This window comes from Lissotriton vulgaris, chromosome 8 (genome assembly GCF_964263255.1).
Source record: "Lissotriton vulgaris chromosome 8, aLisVul1.2, whole genome shotgun sequence".
NCBI lineage: Eukaryota > Metazoa > Chordata > Amphibia > Caudata > Salamandridae > Lissotriton > Lissotriton vulgaris.
Window position 1 is genome coordinate 1,369,974,652 of NC_141696.1, and position 17,916 is coordinate 1,369,992,567.

Below are 17,916 nucleotides of genomic sequence, written 5' to 3' on the forward strand. Positions count from 1 at the left end.
GCCTGAGGTCCAGGATGGGCCTGAGGGATCCGTCCTTTTTGGGGATTAGAAAATACAGAGAGTAAACCCCTGTTCCCCTTTCTTGCAGTGGGACGAGCTCTATTGCCCCTTTTTGCAGCATGACTTGAACTTCCTGCTGCAACAAGTGCAAGTGCTCGCCGGACATAGGACGGCTTCTTGGAGGTATGTTTGGTGGAGTGGAAGTAAGTTCCAGACAGTAACCGTACTGGATAAGAGACTTGACCCACCTGTCCGTGGTGATGGATTTCCACGCGGGCAGGAACTGCTGGAGTCTCCACCCCCGACCGGTGTTGTGTGGTCGGGGGGCAGTGACAAGACGTCACTGCTTGTTGGCGGTGGTGGACCTGGAGCTGTTGTTTCCACGTCCCCTGCCTTTGATGTTGTTGCCTCTGTAGCCACCTCTACCCTTGTTGGTGTATGAGGTTTGGGTATTACTTTTATAATACTGTGTGGACTGCGATGCCTGACCCCTTGAGGTGCCTCTGGTATTGGAGCGGCGAAAGGAACCACCCCGAAACTGCTGAGACTGGAGGGCCCCCATAGACTTAGCAGTGTCTGTGTCTTTCTTCATTTTTTCCAGTGTCGCATCCACCTCAGGGCCGAACAGGTGGTCAGGATTAACTGTTTGGTTCAGGATGGTTGTCTGTATATCCGGTTTGAAACCCGATATCCTAAGCCATGCATGTCTTCTCAGCAACACACTAGTGTTGATTGCCCTGGAGGCCGTATCAGCCACGTCCAGCGCACATTTGATGGAAGCGTTTGTGATGAGCTTTCCCTCCTGAATTAACATTTCCCCTGCCTCCTTGTACTGGTCAGGCAAGTGTTGCAGCAGTGTTTCTAGGGTGTCATAATGAGCCCTATCGTAGCGTGCAAGTAGGGCCTGCGTGTTTGAGATTCGCCAAATATTAGCTGCCTGCGCAGCAATCCGTTTCCCTGAGGCCTCAAATATTTTTGACTCTTTGTCTGGGGGAGGAGCGTCACCAGTGGTCTGTGAGTCCGCCCTCTTGCGTGCGTTGGATACAACCAAAGAGTCCAGTGGCAAGTGTCCCTTGATGTATGTTGGATCCGAGGGCACTGCCTTATATTTTTTGTCAATGCGAGGATTGATGACACGCGCCCGAGTGGGCTCCTTGAAGACCTCCGTCGCGTGCTTTAGCACTCCCTTGAGCATTGGCAATGTCTTGACTGACTTTTCAGCCACTGAGAAAGTGTCAAACATAAAGTCCACATCCACAGGATCCGAATGCAGCTCGACATCATGGTTAGCTGCAGCTCTCTCAATCAAAGCGTTGAAGGCTGCCGAGTCCTCCGTCGGTGAGGTCTTTGCCGCAAAGAGCTGCGGTTCCTGACCCGACTGCGGGTCCTCTGGGTCGCCCCCGGCAGACCAAGGTTCATGTTCCTCCTCCGGATCAGAGTACGCCGGATAGTTGTACTCGACCTCCTCATCGTCACCATCCCCTGCGTTGGAACGCGTTGGCGAATGTTCCAAGGCTTGAGGAGATGCAGGCTCTATCGGGGCCGAAGTACCCGCAGAATCCTTCTTGTGTTTGAGAGGAATACGAAAATGTTCCAACACCGGCTCCGTGGTGATTTTCCTCTTGAGGAGAGACAGTTTTCCGGTATTGGCGTCGATGATGACCTCTCGACGCTCTTCCTCTGCAAGTGGCTGGAGCCGAGGCTTCGACACCACCAATGACGCTTTTGGCGTCGACACCTCCTTCGAGGGCACGCCTGCCCCATGCCTCGGAGCGAAAGCCTTCGGCGTCGACTTCGGCGGCAGGGTAAAGCCAATAGGCGTCTGCGCCTTTGTGGGCTTTGGTGTGTGCTTCGGCACCACATCCCCTGGTTCGGGAACCACAGCGTCCTTCCGAATCCGTTGCAGGGACTCCGCGACCTTTTTCGTTAAGGCTGGAGAGGGCTTGACCTGCTCGATCGATCTCCCCGAGTCGGGAGTCGGGTCGGCGAGAGGCACCGTCTTCGGAGCCGACACTTCACGTTCCTTGTCCCCGACGGCCGGGGCCGGCGAAGCCAGAGCTGTGGAATCGCCTTGACGCTACTTCGAAGCCTTCTTCGGGTCATCGACCTCGACCATCTTCGGCGCCGACGCGGCCGCGTCAGTCGACTTCGCCTTCAGCGTCGACCCCGAGGCCCTCGGGTCGGCCATCTTGGCGCGGCTCTTCAAGTCGGCCATTTTGAATTTCTTGGAAGTCGATGCCTCCAGAGCCTTCTGCACCAGTGCAGCTTTCACTTTCGGTTTCGAAACCGGAGGTGTGGATTCCAATGGCTTCACTTTCGTTTTTGTTAACGGGAGTGGCGCATCAGAAATGTCCGTGACCGGGCCCGGAGGCGGGGCTGCTGGACTAGTAACGAGGTCTTGGGTAAGGCCCGAAGGCGATCCCTCGACCCGGGCCGCATGAAGGGGGTTGACCCCTGAGTCAGTTTGGGGATGCTCTTCCTCCGAGCTATCTCCCACGGTGGCAATGGCCCCATCGTCGTCCCCTACCTCGTCGCCGGCTTCGTCAAAGTCCTCGTCTCCCGCGTCGTAGGCATCCCCTTCGGACGCGGGGCTAGAGTCCGAAACCTGTAGGACATCGTCGTCTTCAACAAATTCCTCGAAGATGTTGTCCGGCGGGGGCGCCGGGGGTGCCGATAACTGGGCCTGGAGTCTAGCGGCCCGACGAATCTTGAGAGTCTTCTTACACCGGAACTTCGAGCAGGCCATACACCTGGCCTCATCATGGTCCGGTGACAAACATTTGTTGCACACAGGGTGCACATCGAGGTGTGAATACTTGGAGGTGCACACTGGGCACCTTTTGAACGGAGTTCGTTCCATGTCTGGAGCGTCGAGTAGGCCCGTCCGCGCCGAGAGCACGCGGATGGGCAGCAAGAGTTCGGAGCTGGGAACAGACAAAACCCGAACGAAACGATACCGACGCCCAGCCTAAAGACCTTTTGGTCTCGAGTTAGAAAAGTTTTACAACTATCGATTCCGACAGAGGGAACCGAAACACATCCGAACCCAATGGCGGAAAAAAACAATCTGGGGATGGAGGCGATGCCCATGCGCACTGTAGTCCAGGGGAGGAGCCACCTATCTCGTGATACTTCGAAGACTCTTCCAGGACAACAATGTGCAATCATCCGGACCCAACACTAGGCGGCGATCTATGCACAGATATGAATTCAGCAGCCCACAAGCCTCGAACGTGAATAAACCAAAGGTCTACAGTGAACTATTATGAGCTTGCCCAAGATAGTTCACTTCCTTTAACTTTCCTCCATTTGTTTTGGTGTAGAGTAACAGTAGAGACATCCTTGAAAGAAGTTGAAAAAAAGCTCAGGCCTGAAAACTACAGTGCTGCTTCAGCAACTATTTTGTTTGCATATGGCAAGGAAACTTGATCAGAACTGTATAGAAACAATACCAGAACTCTTCACAGGGGTTTTGGTCAAGGCCTTAAAGTAACTTTATTATATTTCTATCTGGCAGACAGGTACAGTGTGATATAGATTTAACTTATTCACACTTTTCCTGGCCCTATGTGGGTCACCAACTTAAAACAAACTTTCTTATGCTACACATAGCCTAAAGCCAGGCTGTTTCAGCATACCCAGTTCACTGGGGCCTGCAAAAGGAAATAGACCATAGCTAGATTAGGAAAATAAAGTTCTTTGTTATGCTGTGATGCTGAGCTTCTTTGAAATAAAGAACCAAAGGCAAATACTACTGCATACAAGACATCTACTGATGCTGGATGACAAAACAGGTTTCAATACATGGCTTTCTGAGGGCATTATTTGCACATAAGGGTGGTGAACATGGAAAGAGGTTCAAACAAGTTACTAAATTGATGTTTGTTTTAGTATTTTAAAAGGCAGTACTTGGTGGAACCAGAAGATTGCAGTAGTTTCCAGAAACAGGTGAACAGTTAAATTGTAAAAGGTCCTGCCTCTTAATATTTTGTGTATATGACAATTTAGTCTCTACAACCAAAAAACACATTTCCCAGCAACTCCAAGTTATAACAATCAATCACCAATCACAGACATTTATATAGCGCACTACTTACCCGGAGGGTCTCAAGGCGCTAGGGGTGGGGGTGGGGGGGGGGGGGGGGGGGGAGGGGGGGAGGGGGGGGGGGGGGAGTGCTGCTACTGCTCGAACAGCCAGGTCTTGAGCTTCTTCCTGAAGGAGAGGTGGTCTTGGGTCAGGCGCAGGTCGGTCGGAAGGGAGTTCCAAGTCTTGGCGGCCAGGTAGGAGAAGGACCTTCCTCCTGCTGTCGTTCTCCGGATGCGGGGGAAGGCGGCGAGGGCGTGGCTGGCTGATCGGAGACGTCGTTTGGGAACGTGGAAGTAGATGCGGTTGTTGAGGTAGCTGGGGCCTTGATCGTGTAGTGCTTTGTGTGCGTGGGTGATATTGATATTGATATTGAAATGTATTTGTAGAGCGCTCGTTCGCCCGGGGGCTTCATGGCGCTATAGACAGGGACACAACGCATCAGTCAGAGAAAGCAAAAAGGAGCTCATCAGAACGCTTGGGAGAAAAGCCATGTTTTGAGGGAGTGTCTGAAACTGAGAATGTTTTCACACGTTTTAAGGTGAAAAGGAAGGGAGTTCCAGAAGGCCGCCGCAAGATGGTCAAAGCAACAGCCTCCAAGACGCTTCCTTTTGTAAGTAGGAACAGTCAGAAGATGTTTATGCATAGAGCGAAGATTCCTGGAGGGGTCATATTTTTTGAACAGATCTCTGATGAATATGGGGCCGGATTGGTTTAAGGACTTAAATAAAATACAACCAGTCTTGAAAGCCACCCGTTGCTCAACAGGCAGCCAGTGTAGTTGTTTTAGGCCCAGTCTGACAGACTGCCTCCTAGGTAGATTCAGAATGAGTCTGGCTGCCTGATTCTGAATCCGCTGGAGGCGTTTTAACTCGCCGACCTGGAGCCCAAGGTAAAGACTATTAGAGAAATCCAGTCTAGACAGAACCAGGGAGATGACAATCTGTGTGAGCGCTTCCAGAGAGAAGAAACGAGCAATTTTCTTAATTTTCTTCAGCTGAAAAAGGCTGGAAGACACCACTGCACTGACCTGCCTTTTCAGAGAGAGATCTTCGCTAAGAAAAATTCCTAGGCTCTTAACTGAGGGCGATTTAGAGGGTGGGGCTCCCATGCTGGCAGGCCAAAAGCCAGGGTTCCAACTGAGTGCACTCTGCCCAGGCAAGACCAACTCAGTCTTGCCTGGGTTGAGCTTCAGGTGACTGCAGCTCATCCAACTCAGGATGTGAGACATGGTGTTTTGAAACACTACCACTGAGTCCTCGGTGTTTAGGGGAAAGATGAGCTGCAGATCATCTGCGTAGTTGAAAATGGTGACTCTAGTGTCCCTAAGGGAATACAACAGGGGGCGTAAATATAAATTAAAAAGTAGCGGTGACAAGGACGAACCCTGAGGAACTCCGCAAGTAGTAGGAATAGTGGGGGCCGTGAAGGGGCCCAACCTCACGGATTGGGTACGGCCAGTAATGAATGAGCGAATCCAGCTCAGCGCAGAGCCCCTGAGACCGGCCTGTTCGACACGGTTGACCAAGATGGTATAGTCAACCGTGTCGAATGCCGCAGATAGATCTAATAGTACCTGTACCTAATAGCCTGGTGGATCCCCTCATCGGCATTCCGCCTCAAGGTGTTCTGAACTGAGACGATGACAGCTTCAGTAGAATGAAGAGGGCGGAAGCCAGCCTGGTTGGGCGCAAGGTACTGTGATTCTTCCAAAAATTTGGACATGCTATCACAAACATGGGCCTCCAATATTTTGGCACAGTACGGCAGCAAGGAAATGGGCCTGTAATTGAGAGGATCCGATGGATTAGCCCCAGCCTTTTTCAGCAAAGGGATGAGAAGAGCTTTTTTAAAACTGGCAGGGACCAAACCCTGTGAGAGGGATCCATTCATCATGGAAAGCATGCTCTCAGGGATGGCGGCTCCCACTTCCCGCAAGATGTAGGGAGGGCATATGTCATCAGGGGAACCAGATTTAACTTTGAGGAGGAGTTTAGATAAACAGGCAGCATCAATGGAGGGGAAAGATTCCAGAGTGGAAGGATTGTAAAAAATATCAGCCGGGGAAAAAGGGGATGAGGTGGTGACAATGCTTTGCTTTATGGTGCAAATCTTATTGAAAAAGAAGGTATTTAGTGTGTTGCAGAGATCCTGAGTGGGAGCCGCAGCTAGGGAAGTTCTATTACTGCCACTAAGACTCTCCACAATGTTGAATAAATCTCTAGATTTATTGCGAGATTGAAGAATTTGCTCAGAGAAATAGTCGGTTTTGTGCTTCTGAATGAGTTTCTGGTACTCCTTTCGTGCCTTGCAATAATCAGCCTTGTCAGAATCTGAGTACGCCGACCGCCACTTACGCTCCTTCTGACGAACTAGTAGCTTTAAGGCTTTAAGATGAGGTGTAAACCATCTGTGAGCGTCATGGGTGCGGGAGCGGGGAAAGTTGGAGCAGGGAGCGTGAACATTAGCAGCCTGAAGTAGCCAACTGGAAAAGGCTTCTTCATACCCCTCAATATCCTGATCAAATAAGGGGAGGGATAGAGTTAAGGTGTCAATGAAGGCAGGGAGGTCAGCGTGCTTCCAGAGTCTGACTTTCCCTCCTTGCTGAGGCGGCTGTTTCCTGTTCTCAGTGATGGTAATGGAGAAATCAATCAGAAAATGGTCTGACCAGATACACGGGGTGATGGAGTTGATGGTAAGAGGGATATCCTGCGACCAAATCTGGTCGAGACTGTGTCCCTTTTTGTGGGTGGGGAGGTGTATCTGCTGGATGAGATTCATGTCCAAAAGAGTTTCCTTCAGTGCGGCTGCCTGCCCAACCAGCTCAGCAGAGTCCAGCCAGAGGTTGAAGTCACCCAGCAACACAATTTTCTTATGACTAATTATCAGAGGGGCCAAAGATTCTGCCAAGGATGCCGCGAATGTAGGCATACTTTGGGGAGGGCGATAAATGAGGACCATGAGTAAGGATCCGCTATTAGTGTCCATCCTAAAAATCATATTGTCTGAGCCTATAAGGTCGAAGGATGGAAGAGGGGAGAAGATGTGGTTTTTTAATATGATCGCAGCAACTCCTCCACCCCTTTTGTTGGCAGCTCTGTCCTCGTGCAAAATATAATAATTAGAAGGGACTGCTGCCAAGATGTCAGGTAGGGAGTCGGCGTTCAGCCAGGTCTCCGTGAGGAGTAAAATGTCAGGTTGCTCGACCTGGAGTAAAAGAAAAATGTCCATGTGATGCTTCACCATGGACCTAGTGTTTAAATAAAAACATTTAAGAGTTGTCTCAACCCCCGACGAGGGTACAGAGATGGCAGAAGGGTTGGGACACATAATGGGGGCAGCAATACAATTAGGACATAGGATGCCATAGGTAGCAGCGCGCTTTAGGACGTGCGCGGGTAAGGCAAGCCCAGTATCTTCTAAAGGTCGGAGGCGTAGCAGTTCAGGGGAAGAATAGGACAGTATTTGTCCAGAGGTTCTGGCCCCGGGCCCCGGTCTGCCGCGGACGGGCGCAGACGGGCTTGACTTGTGCGTGACTTCGGCGCGCATTCGTCGCGCCCGCTGCGCTCGTCCGCTGCGCTCCGATATGCACATTAGTTTTGTAGCCTCTGTCTTGGGGGGACTAGACCGCTAAATCCGGTCCAGCCCTACCCAAGATGGCGGCTCGCCTCACCCTCCACGCAAACGGCACCAGCCGCGATGGAACAGGGCGGGCAGCAACAGGTAAATCAGTGCGTTTAGGTCAGGAGTAGTAAAACAATGAATAACACATTAAAAATATTCGTTTTAAATTTTTCCAAGCGCTGGCGCCACAATCGCGCCAGAGCACCAGTAATTGCTGTCCTTTACTGCGCGTGGTTTTAAGTATATGACAAAGTCCCAGAGAGAGCCAGGCAGCTGCCACCAGCCTAGTAGGGTGAGGAGGCGGAAGGTGATTCTTTTGTTGACGGGGAGCCAGTGCAGGTCTCTCAGATGTCCGGAGATGTGGCTGCGTCGTGGGATGTCGAGGATGAGTCTGGCTGAGGCGTTCTGGATCCGCTGGAGTCTCTTCTGGAGCTTGGCGGTGGTTCCGGCGTAGAGGGCGTTGCCGTAGTCCAGTCGGCTGGTGATGAGGGCCTGGGTGACCGTCTTCCTTGTCTCGGTGGGGATCCACCGGAAGATCTTCCGTAGCATGCGCAGGATGTTGAAGCATGACGAGGAGACGGCGTTGACTTGTCTGGTCATGGTGAGGGAGGAGTCCAGGATGAAGCCCAGTTTGCGTGCGTGGTCTGTCGGTTTGGGTGCGCTGCCCAGGGCGGGGGCCACCAGGAGTCGTCCCAGGCGGAGGGCGAGGAACCCAGGATGAGGACTTCCGTCTTGTCGGAGTTCAGTTTCAGGCGGCTGGTCGTCATCCACTCGGCTACGTCTTTCATCCCTTCGTGAAGGTTGGCTCTGGCCGCGGGGTCGTTGGTCAGGGAGAGGATCAGCTGGGTGTCGTCAGCGTAGGAGATGATGTTGAGGTTGTGTTGGCGTGCGATGGCTGCGAGGGGGCTCATGTAGACGTTGAAGAGGGTGGGGCTCAGCGAGGATCCTTGAGGGACGCCGCAGATGACTTCGGTGGCCTCTGACTTGTACGGTGGTAGGCGGACTCTCTGTGTTCTTCCGTCGAGGAAGGAGATGATCCATTCCAGTGCTTTCTCCTGGATTCCGACGTTGCTGAGGCGCCGCACTAGGGTGCGGTGGCAGACGGTGTCGAAAGCCGCGGAGAGGTCTAGGAGGATGAGGGCCGCTGTTTCTCCGTTGTCCATCAGGGCTCGGATGTCATCGGTGGCAGCGATGAGGGCGGTCTCGGTGCTGTGGTTGGCTCGGAAGCCAGACTGTGAGGGTCCAGGGATCCATTTGTCTCGAGGAAGGCGGCCAGCTGCTGGTTGACGGTCTTCTCGATGACTTTGGCTGGGAACGGGAGGAGCGAGATGGGGCGGTAATTCTTGAGTTCGGTGGGGTCCGATGTAGGTTTCTTTAGTAGGGCGCTGAGTTCGGCGTGCTTCCAGCTCTCCGGGAAGGTGGCGGTGTCGAAGGAGGTGTTGATGATGTCCCGCAGGTGGGGTGCGATGACCGCGTCGGCCTTGTTGAAGACGTGGTGAGGGCAGGGGTCGGTCGGAGATCCGGAGTGGATGGAGTTCATCATGTGGATGGTGTCTTCGGTGCTGATCGGAGTCCAGGTGCGGAGGGTGGTGGTGGGGGGCGGTGGTTCGGTTGTGGCGTGCGTCGGTTGAGTGCTGAAGCTGTTGTGTATGTCCGCGATCTTGTTGTGGAAGTAGGAGGCGAGGGAGTTGCAGAGGTCTTGCGATGGGGTGATGTCGTTGTTTCCGGCGTTGGGGTTGGAGAGCTCTTTCACGATGTTGAAGAGTTCCTTGCTGTTGTGTGCGTTGTTGTCCAGCCGGTCCTTGAATGCAGTTTTCTTAGTGGCGCGGATGAGTTGGTGGTGCTTCCGGGTGGCAAACTTGAGGGCGGTCATGTTGTCCGGTGTTGGTTCCCTTCTCCAGGCTTTCTCGAGGGCTCAGCAGTTCTTCTTGGAGCTCTTGAGTTCGTCGGTGAACCAAGGGGCCTTCTTGCTGCCGGGTCTGCTAGGCGGGGTCCTCAGTGGGGCGAGTTCGTCCGCGCAGTTGATGATCCACTTCGTGAGGTTGTCGGCGGCCTGGCTGGGGTTCGCTGAGCTGGCAGGGGGGTGCTGGCTCAGGGACGCGGCGAGCTGGTCGGCTGTGATCTTGTTCCAGCTTCTTCGAGCAACCGGTTGCTGGTGGTGGTGGATCGTCGTTCTTCTGAAGGTGAAGTGGACGCAGCTGTGGTCCGTCCAGTGGAGTCCAGTGGCGTGGCTGAAGGCGATGTGTTTGCTGGATGAGAAGATGGCGTCGAGTGTGTGTCCGGCGAGGTGGGTGGGGGTGGATACCAGCTGCTTTAGTCAGAGGTTGGCGAGGTTGTCGAGCAGGGTGATGGTGTTGCGGTCGTTGTTGTTCTCCAGGTGGAAGTTGAGGTCCCCCAGGAGGATGTAGTCGGCGGAGGGGAGGGCATGTGGGCTGATGAAGTCGGCGATGTCCTCGCTGAATTGTGTGCGTGGTCCCGGGGGTCGGTAGATCAGGGTGCCTCTGAGGGTGGTCCTCGGGTCGGTGCGGATCTGGTAGTGTAGGTGTTCGGCGGTTTTCAGGGTGTCGTCGGTGTTGGTCGTGATGTGGATGGTGTCCCTGTGGATGATGGCGATGCCTCCTCCCATCTGGTTGGCGGTGCGGTCCCTCCGGGTGATCTTGTAGCCCTCTGGGATGGGGATGGGGATGGCGATGTCGGGCGCTGAAGAGTCGTTCATCCAGGTTTCCGTGAGGAAGGCGACGTCAGGAGCTGTGGTGTCGAGGAGGTTCCAGAGTTCGATGGCGTGCCTGTGGACGGAGCGGGTGTTGATCAGGATGCACTTGAGGTGGTTGCTGCTGGTGATTGGCTTGGCGGGTGCTGGTGTGGGGCAGGTCCGGATGCAGGTGAACTTGCAGGCGTTGCAGCTGAAGGGTCCGTGGGTGTGCTTCGGGGTGGCTCGGTAGCATCCAGGGATCCCGCCGGTGTTGAGTGCGATGAGTTCGGTGGCGTTGTAGGGCAGTCGGGTCGTCATCCGTCGGTGGGGGCCAGGGTCCTGGCACTGGGCGCGGTCCAGGCGCAGACGGGCTTACCTTTGGTGCACCTTCGGCGCACAATCGGCGCGCCCGCTGCGCGTGACCGCTGCGCGTTCGCACGGTCGCCATATATGGCGAAGTGCGAGGGAGGGCGGAGCAGTTGGGAGGCGGGAGCGGGGAGGGTACAGAAGGAAAAAAGGGGCGGGGTTAGCGGCGGCGGCAGGAAGCGGGGAGGGATGAGACGGGGGCAACAAATAACAGGCAAACAGGCACTAAAGAAAACAAAATTACTATTCAATACAATAAATACAGGGGTACAAGGCAAGATAGCAGGTCAGGCGAGCACAGACCACGCCGCTCGATGGCAGGGGGCGTGGTCACGCGGCGGCAGCCGGGGCAGCGAGGCAGGCAGGCGGGAGGCACATGCAGCAGCTGGTGGGCGTGCGGCGCGGGGGGTGTCCTAAACTAGGTCACACTCACCTGCGTCGCACGGTCGCCATATATGGCCAAGTGCGAGGGAGGGCGGAGCAGCTGGGAGGCGGGAGCGGGGAGGGTACAGAAGGAAAAAAGGGGCGGGGTTAGCAGCGGTGGCGGGAAGTGGGGAGCGGGGAGGGATGAGACGGGGGCAACAAATAACAGGCAAACAGGCACTAAAGAAAACAAAATTACTATTCAATACAATAAATACAGGGGTACAAGGCAAGATAGCAGGTCAGGCGAGCACAGTCCACGCCGCTCGATGGCAGGGGGCGTGGTCACGCGGTGGCAGCCGGGGCAGCGAGGCAGGCAGGCGGGAGGCACACGCAGCAGCTGGTGGCCGTGCGGCGCGGGGGGTGTCCTAAACAAGTTAAACATAAAATGGTGGAACTGCAAAGGAATGCTTCCCTTCAAAAGTGCATTATGGCACACAAATATTCCTAAGTAATCTGTTCCATTTCCAACATTGCTTATAAAAAAAAGTTGTGTTTTTTTATGTTTGTAAGAACGTACAATGGCACATCATCAAGGATTGAATAAATATAAACCCTTACCAGTTCCAGATATGAGAACAGCCACCTTCACAGACTTCTTTGGCCTTCCATCTTTAAGTGGAATCTCATTTGGCACATTCTTTAACGACTGCGACTCAGTCATTTCTAAAGCTTTTAGCAGATTCTTAATTTCTACCTGTTTAGAGCCTTCAAAAACATGAAAGAGATACATTTAAAACAAAAACATTAACCAATCAGGATAAAAAATACAACTTTATCATTAATGAATGTTAATGTCAGTGTCTTCCATTTTTTGCTTGGGTTATCTCCTACGTTTAAGAGGAGCATCTTGAAATATAATTTTTATTTTTGATATTCTCATGAGTAGGTGTCTTATCTTTCCAAAATAAACAAGGAAAATGCTTGCTTTAGCTGATCGAACTTTCAAGGCAGGAACTGTAAGGAAAATGCCTACCAGCTTGAGTCCTCAAGGTTCATGCCAGTATGCATTTTCATATTTGGCTCCCATTCTTGATCCACGTAAAAGCAACACAAATAGCTGTAAAAGCATTTTAAAATACAACTCTGGAAGTTAGACTTACGGAGCTCACATTGATTGCTCTTTCAGGTCAAGATGGATTTTGAGGATTTCATGAGAGTGGACAGAGCTGTCCAAGTTAAGATCATTGAGTTACAATGGGGTATACCCTAAGAACTCTCTGACCTGGGTCAGTTAAAGTAGGTACAGTCGTAATGGTCAGAGTCTATAGATTCAATAACACAACCAATGTGATATATACATACAATTATTTAGGAAGCAAAAGATTGCTCAGTCCAAAGTGTGCTTCACTTTTTATTCATTATTTAAGCACATAGTTGCTTAAGTACTCAATTCAAGTCATTGAGTACCCGGATTGTATTGAGTGTCTCTTAATTCAAACATCAAAAATACAGTATTCAATTGCTTCATTGAATCACACAATAGCCTTAAAGCATAATTCACATTCGATGTCGAATTTATCAAAAGAGAGCAGCACAGTGAATTTCAAATCATCATATTTCAACGCGCTCAAAGTGATGGAAAAGGGAAAGTTAGATGGGATAGGTGCGATGGGAAAGAGGTGAGGACTAGGTAAAGGTGGTTGTGACCTTAAAACAATCACAGTGCTATAAAATACATCCTTTACAGTCTAAATTAAGATCTGCAGTTCCAATAAACTCTTAAGCATAGGATCCGTTTTGCTCTGTTAGTTATTCCTATGCGTAGAGAACATGTAAAGTTTGGTCTACGTTTCGACCCCCTGATTGGCGGGAAAGTTAAATCCTCAGGCTGGGGTCTTCTTCAGGACAAGGAGAAACAGGAGCGCCTATAACAACAATTATAGAATGAATGTATCATATTGCGCATAAGGTCAAATTGTGCACACCAGTGGAGTATATCGGTTGGGGATGCTTACTTATTTGTAAGGCCCTTGGGTGGCCATTGTCATTGGACCGTCAAAGGTTCCTTCCTGGTTGTCGTTCTGCAAATTATCTAAAAGGGGAGTACGTATAACTATCAGGTACTGTAAATTGCGTGTGTATAGGCAGATTTGTCAAGATAACCTAAATGGGTACTTACTGGGAACATGGCATTTCCATTTCCAACACCATGTTGTTGCAATGGTCGCACCAAGCCAAACGCTGTTGCGGTGTAGGAATCATACAACCCACGTGGTTCTGTGGGAAGAACAAAAGTAACCAGAGCCAAAAATTAATGGCCTTAGTATGCAATATAGGAGGACTTTAAAAAGGTGACTTTAAAAAAAGATTTAAATGAGGCAATATCGTGAATAGCTGGGTTTAGGTAAGTTCGAAAAAATGGGAATGGCAGTCACCGAAAAGGTTGGTGAAAATTAATAGTGCCTGGGCTGTCTATACACTAATAAATAATTAAAGTGTTATCGCGTGATCGCCATGCATGAAACGCCAGGAGGAGTGACTCGAGCAGTGTCTCACTATATCCCTCCGTGGCGCCGAGGGTTCTGTATAGCTAACATATCCTCGGGTTTGCTCACCGCAAGCTCAATCTCTGTAGTGTGTCTCCGTAACGCTGCCTCCTCGCTGTCAATGCCGAGAATGAACGGCCGCGAGGTGCAGCCGCTGGATACTTCGGAGGGGCTCGCCCGAGCCCAGCCAATCGACTTGGAGCGTTTCAAGACCTACGCTGTGATCGGATCTGTCTAAGGGGTTGTCTGTAAAGACCAATCCCTAGACAGTCAGTACAGTTGAAAAGTCGGGACAATTTAGATACTGGATATGGGCTTAAGCATAAGGCTGACAATATCTACGTTTAGAATTGAGACATTAAACCGCTAGTGCCGGTATTTGGTAGGGTGCATTTGAGATCCTGTGCCACATACACCGGGACGATGGTATCAAATATAGTGCATACGTCAGGAACAGCGACCTGCAACAGTTGCTTTAAATCGATATCAATCACACATATAGACAGGGTGCAGAGGGTACTTATACACATTTATAGTCGATGTTATTACCAATTCCTAAATGATTAACCGGCTAGTGCCGGTGTTGAGACTGGTTATTTAAGGGATGGGTGTGTCTACCACTTTGCGACATGCACCAGGACGGTAGTCCCCGACCTAGTATATACATCCGGAGCAATGTCCCGCAGCGGTTACTTAAATGGATATCAGTCACAAATGTAGACATGGTTACAGAGAGTACTAGTACACATTTAAAGCAGATGGTATTGCCAATTTGTAGTTACAGAGTCCATAGATATAATTGTTCAACTGATCAACGCCATTTGTGAAAAGGTGGCATCCAATTCATTAAGACCATTTTGTACAGAATTCAAAGAATGCATCCATTTGCATTCACGTATATTCAAAATTGAGTCAACATCACCACCCCTGGGACCCAGAATGATATTTTCAATAATAACCCATTTCAAAGATTCGGGTGTGTGTGTCATTGCTACAAAATGTTCAACCAGGGGTGCTCCTGCTGTTTGACACCTTATTCTGCTACAGTGTTGTAAAACCCGGTTCTTTATCTTTTGCTTAGTCTGCCCTACGTATATCAGACCGCACGGGCAGAAGATGGCATAGATCACTGCATGGCTGTTGCAATTGGTCAATGTCTTAAGATTGATAGTAACATTGTTGTGGGTAATAGTCTTTGTTTCTATGCACATGGAGCAGGCTTTGCACTTACTGCATTTATAGTTACCCACAACAGGGGGTAGGTTCCACATAGTCTGTATACTGGGTGCAGGGGGTGTGTCTAGCATTGAGCGAACAACGTAATCCCGGACATTTTTTGCTCTCTTGAAAGCATGCATCGGAGGGTCCGGTGTCTCTATCACCTCTGAGATAATATGCCAGTGTTTATTGATAATTTTGCGGATATCATTACTTCTGCTACAGTACGTTGTGACACAAATCATCCTGTCTTTGGGTGATGCGCGGTCCTGGGGTGACAGTAGGGATTCTCTGTTGCTAAACCAAGCCCTCTTGCGGGCACGTTTAACCAGCCTCTTAGGGTAACCTCTATCAATCAGTCGAACGATGAGGTCATCTGACTCGGCAAAGTAGTCTTCCTTCCATGTGCAGTTCCTCCGGATTCGGAGGAACTGTCCGAATGGGAGATTGTCTCTTAGCGCCCTGGTGTGGTGGCTTGAATATCTCAGTAGGGTATTGCGCTCTGATTGCTTTCTGTATAATGTGGTGTACAGTAATCCTTCCCGTTCCTTGATGCTGATATCCAGGAAGTCAATTGAGTTATTGCTACTACTAGTGGTAAATTGAATGTCATTAGACTGGGTGTTGAGCCAACGGGTGAATTCTGCCAATTCTTCCTCCTGTCCACTCCAGATCATCAGGATGTCATCAATGTACCTGCGGTACTCACTGATTCTGTGGAAAAATGGATTGTGGAGTGAGAGAATATGGTGTTGCTCGAAGTCACTCATATATATGATCGCCAGGTCTGGGGCGAATGCTGCCCCCATAGCCACTCCCTTGCATTGCATGAAGTATTTGTCCTGAAATATAAAAAAGTTCTTGGTCATCGCGATCTCCAGAAGGTCAATCAAAAATTCTGTGGGTACCTCCTCAGGTTGGGGCCTGGTCGCAAATGCTCTACGTATTGTTGTTAATGCAGGTATTTGTGGAATGCTCGTGTAGAGTGACACGATGTCCATAGTTAAGAGAAGTTGGGTGTTTTTATCAAAGGCTCGTTGGTCCACAATGTTGATCGCCTGCATCGTATCCCTTAAGTAAGTTGGGGTTGCCTCCGCCAAGGGTTTCAAAAAGAAGTCTATATATTTACAGAGTGGCTCCAGAATCGATCCACATCCTGAAATAATCGGTCTTCCTGGAGGTCTGGTGGGGTTTTTGTGAACCTTAGGTAACACATAGATCGTAGGGGTACGTGGTTGTTCCACATTGAGAAAGGCGTATTCTTTTTCAGTTAAGAAACCAATATCTTTCCCTCTCTCTGTTAGCAGTTGAATATGACGTCTAATCTCAGTGGTCGGATTGCTGGCTATCGGCCGATAGCTAGCTCCATCGCTGAGCTGGGAGAGAATTTCTTTCTTGTAGTCGTCAACGTCCATGACAACCACTGCTCCACCTTTGTCAGCTGGCTTGATGACCAATGATTTGTTCATCTTGAGATCTTCAAGGGCCGCTCGCTCATTCCTTGTAATATTGTGTTTTACATATTGCCTACTCGCGCATGTCCTGATCACATCTCTGAGGACCACACTCTCATAGGTTAGGATGCGATGATTCGTCATGGCAGTATATGGGGTGAACGTGGACGGTGGGCGTAAATCAGTAAATGCTCTCGAGATGGGAGGAATCTTATGCATGAAAAAACTCTTCAATCTTATCTTCCGAAAAAATTTGGTTAGTTCAGTCTTTAGGTTGAACATATTGGCATGAGATGTAGGGACAAATGATAGGCCCTTACTCAGGATACTCATCTGGTCCTCCGTCAGGATATGTTTGGACAAATTCATGATCGGGTTTTCTTTAATCACCACCGATAGGTTTTTCTCCTGGTGTTTATCTCTCCATGGTTGTCCTGCTGGAATCGCACCTGCTTGTCGCTGTACCCCTGCTGTCTCGGTTCTTCCCAGTTCCGATGGTTGTCCGGATTCTGGCCTCTGGTGGGACGCCTGTTCCATCCGCCTCCTCTCCCACGTGGGGGTCTCCAAGAGCTGTCCTCTAAAAAAGGCTGTTGTTGTCTGCCTTGAGGATCCTGTGGGGATCGGTACCATTGGTCTTGGTTCTGGTAATTGCCACTTGTTCCTGCTCCCTCGTTGTCGCTGCTGCCACTGTAAGAAGAATCAGAAAAGTTTGTGTATCGTCTCCCGCCTCGTTGTCCACCTCTGTATCCCCCTCTGCCTCTGTTGTAGAAGCGGCCCTGGGTATCCTGTTTGAAATAATCTTCAGCCAAATATGGATAAGTACGTTTCTTGTTATAGTATTGGATATCCTTTGCTAATTTCTCAAGCTTCTTATTTTGTGACTCGACATCAAAGTCTTTGAGAGTTTTATTCAACCGTTCCAATGTATCCTTAGCGCTCGCAAAGGCGGAATGGCTCGTGATCTCGGCCCTGAGGTCGGTGATTTCTTTAATTAACTGCTCCACCTGGTCTCGTGCTGTTTCCACCCCTAGGACCATCCAGTGGCGAGAACAGTTGTTCGCTACAAAGCTGAACCCCTCCTTAAATTTCGGATTGTCCACAAATATAGCGGGTTCGTTGCGAACCTGTAGGCCTGTGGGTATTACATTTGCTCTGAGGTACCCAGTAAGTAGATGGCCGTGAAGTTTGGTGCGTACAAGCTTCTTTTCAAGTCGTTCAAGTTTGTTTATTTTCTCGTTGAGCGAGAAATCAACAGTGGTGGTGCTTGTTGAAAGGAAAGTCGACCCAGTGTCTTCCCCAATAAGGTTTCTAATGTGATCTTCACTGTAAGAGAGGGTTTCAGACTCAAACATGATATAACCCTCAATCAAAAACAAGTATGCATGAATGCTAACGTGAATATACGAAAAAGAACCCTCGCAAGACTGCTCTTGCACATAGAGTATTGAGTTACAATGGGGTATACCCTAAGAACTCTCTGACCTGGGTCAGTTAAAGTAGGTACAGTCGTAATGGTCAGAGTCTATAGATTCAATAACACAACCAATGTGATATATACATACAATT

At 50.3% G+C, this 17,916-nt stretch overlaps 1 protein-coding gene across 2 annotated transcripts in view; it reads right to left on the reverse strand.

Annotated features, from left to right (window-relative positions):
- The window catches only part of LOC147698759 (trifunctional purine biosynthetic protein adenosine-3-like), a 277,831-nt gene that overhangs the window by 41,683 nt on the left and 218,232 nt on the right, over positions 1 to 17,916 (reverse strand). For both annotated transcript variants that reach the window (XM_086935334.1, XM_086935335.1), the window contains exon 18: positions 11,751 to 11,897. In XM_086935334.1, the coding sequence (XP_086791460.1) occupies positions 11,751 to 11,897 (147 nt within the window). The remainder of the gene's footprint in view (positions 1 to 11,750; positions 11,898 to 17,916) is intronic.